This window comes from Mobula birostris, chromosome 1 (assembly GCF_030028105.1).
Source record: "Mobula birostris isolate sMobBir1 chromosome 1, sMobBir1.hap1, whole genome shotgun sequence".
Classification (NCBI taxonomy): Eukaryota; Metazoa; Chordata; class Chondrichthyes; order Myliobatiformes; family Myliobatidae; genus Mobula; species Mobula birostris.
Window position 1 is genome coordinate 218,266,188 of NC_092370.1, and position 6,000 is coordinate 218,272,187.

The following is a 6,000-nucleotide window of genomic DNA, read 5'->3' on the forward strand; positions in this document are numbered from 1 at the left end:
GGTGTTCCTTTGTATGGGATGCCAGAATGGCATTGTGGGCATAGACTAACTGCCTGATGGGGAGCTGGCACAAGTTTTCTTGGCCCTCTCAGGAACAGAGGTCTTGTGCAGATGAGCTGAAGGCATTTCGCAGCATGAAATAATGGAATGCTGCTGCCGCCATAACTGACTCATTTATGGGCCTTGAAGGGTTCTGATGTGGTAGACTGGTCTGGTTGTCCTGAAAGGAATGGATCATATTGAGAAGTTTCAGTAAACAGCCGGTTTTCATCAGCACCTTGCATGGATTATCCCTGTTTACACAATTGCATGCTTTGGGAAGGTGAATAAACAATGGTCTCATTTGTACTTCTCTTCCAAATGCTGAACTAAGAGTACATCAGTTATGGATCTTCTGATTCTAAAACCACCCTGGGTTTTGTGGTTATACATTCTGCAATAGATTGGATTCCAGGTCTGAACAACATGAGGAAATTCTTCTTTCACGGCCCTTGACTGTACGGGGTACTGGGTATCTGTACTGGGTCCAGTGTTGTTTGTCATATATATTAATGATCTGGATGATGGGGTGGTAAATTGGATTTGTAAGTATGCAGATGATACTAAGGTAGGTGGAGTTGTGGATAATGAAGTACGTTTTCAAAGCCTGCAGAGAGATTTGGGCCAGTTAGAAGAGTGGGCTGAAAAATGGCAGATGGAGTTTAATGTTGATAAATGTGAGGTGCTACATTTTGGTAGGACTAATCAAAATAGGACATACATGGTAAATGGTAGGGCATTGAAGAATGCAGTAGAACAGAGGGATCTAGGAATAATGGTGCATAGTTCCCTGAAGGTGGAATCTCATATGGATAGGGTGATGAAGAAAGCTTTTGGTATGCTGCTTTTTCCATTGAGAGTGGGGGAGATTCAAACAAGAGGACATGAGTTGAGAGTTAAAGGGCAAAAGTTTAGGGGTAACATGAGGGGAAACTTCTTTACTCAGAGAGTGGTAGCTGTGTGGAACGAGCTTCCAGCAGAAGTGGTTGAGGCAGGTTTGATGTTGTCGTTTAAAGTTAAATTGGATAGCTATATGGACAGGAAAGGAATGGGGGGTTATGGGCTTAGTGCAAGTCAGTGGGACTAGGTGAGAGTAAGAGTTCGGCATGGACTAGAAGGGCCGAGATGGCCTGTTTCCGTGCTGTAATTGTTATATGGTTATTGACAGAGAAATTCGTCCATTGGATTGTGGCCATTCAGTATCTTATAGTCCGGGGTTTCTTGGCTGAAGGCAGGTAGCAGCTGAACGGTGGGATTCAATGTTCTGTTCCATATCAGAGATAGCCTGGAGTGCCTGTTCTTATACCAGTCAGATTGGGGGTTATCATTCTTAACTACTTTGTTAATGCTCAATAGTAAGTTCAGATTGAGTAATCCCTCCAGAGCACAAACCTATGCATAGTTTCTGATATCTGGTCCTGGACTGTCCATATGTCAGAAAACCTGCCTTCAACTTCCCCATGGGGTCCAAAGGAATGTAGATCACCACATTTGACACAGTCTTTCTACAACTGTTGTAACAACAATGATATGATTAGGCATGAGCACTGATCAGATATTACCATTCCATTCCATTCATTCTTTACCTGTCATTAAGATATGACCTTATCTAATTTAATTCTTCAGGGTATACACAGCTCTGTCCATAAGTATATTTTGTATTTAAAAGTATTATGTTTTATCTCTGATATCTGCCCATTTCCATTCCTCTCTCCCGTCAGATATGATGTCATTGCCAAAAGAAGGTTTGTGCAGAGAGCTTCCTGTTAAACATCAGCCACTGTCTATAATTTTATTTCTAATTTGCACCAATTTGTCTGTTTTTGTATATCTGACTAATTTTCACACCTCTATGATGTTGGCTTCTTATGAGGGTGTTAGATGATTTGGAATATGAAAAAGGACAAGCACTCTATAACACTTCGAAACCTTTGAAAGCTAGCTTTCCAGCTGAGGTTTTAATCAGGCTGAAGAAAAATGTTCTGATTCCTGAATAATCAGTTCAACTTCTGATTCCCAAATAAATCACATTTCAAACAATGTTACCTGTTTTGTTGGGTATGAGCTGGAGAGAGTATAAATTTCAATTTAAACATTGCTGTGTGAATGATTCGATTTGTGTACCACAGTTCCAGTCTCCGTGAAGGATTATTGAAAATCCTGTCAGTCAGGATGACCTGTTCTCTGGAACATAGAAGATAAATTCTTTAGGAATTTGAAGGTGGGGCAGACTGGTGGTGAAGGTGTGCCTGTCGATAGTGGGATGCAGTGATGATAAGTGGGTAGGGAGGCTGAAAACCTGTAAAAGGAATTGTTCACTTTAAGAGCCCTGAGAGTAAAATGTTTCCCTTCAATGCCACACTGCTTTCAGAAAGAAAACAGTGTGCTATTATTTAGATATCATTTCCAAAAAGATTAATCAAACTCTTAGTGTGATGATCTTTTTATTATTTTATTTGATTGAGGATTAGACAGAAGCAAGGTTTTTGCAATTTTTCATATCACCATAGTGTAGAATGGGAGGCATGGTCGTGTAGGAAGAGTGGTATGGTAAAATATGGTAAAATTAGTGGAATCGCTTTATATCAGCAAACTGCAGTTGCAGTTCGATTCCCATTGCTATCTGTAAGGAGTTTTTACGTTCTTCCTGTTACCATATGGGTTTCCTATCGGTACTCTGGGTTTCTTCCCATTTTCCAAAGATATACAGTTAGAGTTAGTGACACACACAGAATGCAGGAAGAATTCAGCAGGTCGGGCAGCATCTATGCAGTCAACGTTTTAGGCTGAGACCCTTCATCAGAACTAGAAGGGGAGGGGAAAGAAGCTAGAGTAAGAGGGGGAAAAGAGTATGATCTGGAAGCTGATAGGAGAAGCCAGGTGAGTCCCTGCAGCATTTTTTGTGTGTTACTCTAGATTTCCAGCACCTTCAGAATCTCTTGTGTTGATGGTTAGGGTTAGTAAGTTGTGGGCATGCTGTGTTGGTGCTGGAAGCGTACCAACACTTGCTGGCTGCTCTCAGCACAATCCTTGCTGATTTGGTTCGATGCAAATGATGGATTTAACTGTATGTTTCAGTGTGTTGATGGACATGTGACAAATACAACTCATTCTTGTATCTTTATCATTATATCGAATAAATGTTGCTTCATATTTTAAACTTGGAAGTTTTGAAGATTAGAATAAATCTTTTGCAAAGTTTAGATAAATTCTTAGTGAAAGGTTGAAGCAGATATAGAGTGGCATTCATTTACAGGGATCAGTCTCTAGTTCTCAAAGGAAGGATAGATGAGCTGGAATGATTGTGGGGCAGGAGACTAATCTACGACACAGGAGCTGGAACTGTTTACAGGAGAAAGGACACAACGTGTGCATGGCACACGCTGATTTTTCCTGAAGCTATTGCGTGGACTTGGGAGTGTTGTTGTTATTAGTGCACCAACTTAGCCTTTGGCATCTAAGGAAGATGGTGTTTGAAGGTCGGGAGAGCACTTCCAACACAGGGAGACACAGTGGAGCAGATAGTAGAACCACTGCCTCAAAGCTCCCAGCCACCTGAATTCATTGCCGACCTTCGGTGCAGTCCGAGTGCAGTCTTCACATTCTCCCTGTGACTGATTTCCACTGGGCTGTCAAGTTTCTTCCCACAGCCCGAAAGTGGTGTTGGTTGGCAACACATTGGCCTGTATACGCTGGCCCTAGGTGGATGATTGGTGAAATTTGTGGGAGATTGATGTGAAAGTGCAGAGAATAAAATGGGATAGGGTGTCAAAATGATAATTTGATGGTCATCTAGACTCAAGTAGGCCAAGAGGCCTGTTTCTCTGTAACTCTAGAAGCCATTGTTTATTGGGCAACAGTGGTCCTGTACCGTCCTGTACAGTTCTGAGTTACTGAGCAGATCAACATAAACAATTGGTGAAGCATTCATTTCATGCAATATAGTAGATGGAGCCATTGGTAGTTCTTAAATTCTTGTGAGACATTAATCCACCATGTTTTAATATGTTAGTATTCTTGTAGCCTTAAAAAGTTATATTGTTTGAATCAGTTAACGTGCTACAATTTTACTTTAACACAAACTTCTTTATTTTCTGTTTGAATTTCTAGACACATATGCAAAACTCTCTCTCCTTAACTCAGCTGGGCAGGAGATGTCCCGGTGCAAAACGTCCATTCGACGTGGTCAGCCTAACCCGGTCTACAAGGAGACTTTCATCTTTCAGGTTGCTCTTTTCCAGCTTTCTGAAGTCACACTGATGATCTCGATTTACACCCGGCGCAGTATGAAGCGCAAGGAAATGATCGGTTGGATTTCCATGGGTCAGAACAGCAGTGGGGAGGAAGAACAAAATCACTGGCTGGAAATGAGGGAATGTCAGAGCCACCAGGTGTGCAGATGGCACACACTGCTGGAATCTTAAACACACTCTGGTTTAATAAAGGATGTCTTTTGGAGACCTTTTATCTATGCAGCAGACATCTGTTGTATTGCATTGTTCAGACTCTATGCTAATGCTAAAACCTTACAGTAGTCCAAGACTTTATTATGTATAGTAGATTGCTTATCTAGAATGAGAAATTCTTACAGGGATTTAAAAGGTAATTCCAAGAGATAAGTGCCTGCGGAGGAGCTGTGTCACTGTGATATAGTGACAATGACAAATCAGTCCCTAGGCTGAACATGTAGTACAAAGGAACTGCTGTTGCTAGAGATGTAAGTGCATGTTACGTTAACTCTTTAATTGGTCATTAGTTAGTGCCAAGCCATGCATGCAAAAGTAATCTAGTTCTTCAAATGTTTCCTTCCTCTGAGAGTTGAGCAGTCTCTAATTTGTTGACAGCTGCAAATGCTAAATATCACTGATTTTTGTTTAAACATGTCTCTTTAATGATAATAAAACAAGCTGTACAGAATGAAGCATTGGTAAAATTAAATCTCCCTCTAGAAATGTCAGAGTCTAGAATATCCTAAGGAGGCATGATCGAAACTGGCTGTGAAGTGACTTTGAGTGATTACAGTGCTTGAGAAGATGAGTATACATCATTACCTGTCAGCTGAAGCTGCTTTCTGCAAATTGTATATTATTTCTGTTGTTTCTGCCACTAAATATTAGATTATTACATTTTATATCTTTTGATGATTCAACTCCCAGAAGTGGATAAACACTATTGCGCTTGGCATCAGATTCCATTTGAATGTGAAAGACAGCTCTTTCTGAGGATGAATAACAAGGCAACATAAATCCAAATGATGATTCTATTTAAATACATCCAACCAGCAACTTAGAAAATTACTCTTGTACTCCGTGCTTTTCTTCAAGCTCGTTGGAGAGGATAAACTGCTTTGCATAAGAATCCTACCATAGGAAAACAAATAAATTTAGAAAAATTAGGTGATTTGAATCTCTGATTTAACACACATTTTTGAGGTAAAAGCTGTAAATGAAGAGTCTTGAGGATAGCTGTACCTTGCTCTAATAAATTTTAAAAACAATTACAATTAACAGTGTACAAATAACTTCATAGAAGTGCCATTGATGAAAGTCTGTAGGGTGGAAACAGATCATTTGGTGCAGCAGTTTTTTATCTTGTGCATTTCTTAATTCTGTAGTTCAGTCATATTTCTGGAATTTAACAATATCCATTTTCAAGTAATTATTTAATAATACCTTTCTAAAATAATGAAGTTTGCTTCAAAATAACGTTATCTGGAGGAAAATCCACAGCAGTTACAGCAATCAATAGTTAATGTGGAAAGCAATGTGGAAATTCACCACCATAAACCTTAAAATTTATTTTTCCTTTTTTGTGTCTTCCTCCATCTCATTTCACAAGTTTCTTAGTCCCATAGGGACCAAGGGAACTCTGGGTTTGCAGCAAAGAATGAATGGTGTCATATTGCATTCTTTACTTCCTTTCCACGATTTCACTGCCCCCTTTTACAGCTCTTTTTAGCTT

General features: G+C 39.9%; 1 protein-coding gene across 4 annotated transcripts in view; it reads left to right on the forward strand.

Moving 5' to 3' along the window:
- The window catches only part of LOC140185387 (synaptotagmin-16-like), a 190,207-nt gene extending 184,937 nt beyond the window's left edge, over nucleotides 1-5,270 (forward strand). For 2 of the 4 annotated variants that reach the window (XM_072238766.1, XM_072238874.1), the window contains one exon: nucleotides 4,150-5,270. In XM_072238766.1, the coding sequence (XP_072094867.1) occupies nucleotides 4,150-4,463 (314 nt within the window). In that variant the 3' untranslated portion in view covers nucleotides 4,464-5,270. The remainder of the gene's footprint in view (nucleotides 1-4,149) is intronic. The other 2 variants (XM_072238946.1, XM_072238828.1) reach the window with 2 other exon arrangements.
- Nucleotides 5,271-6,000: the final 730 nt, after the last annotated feature.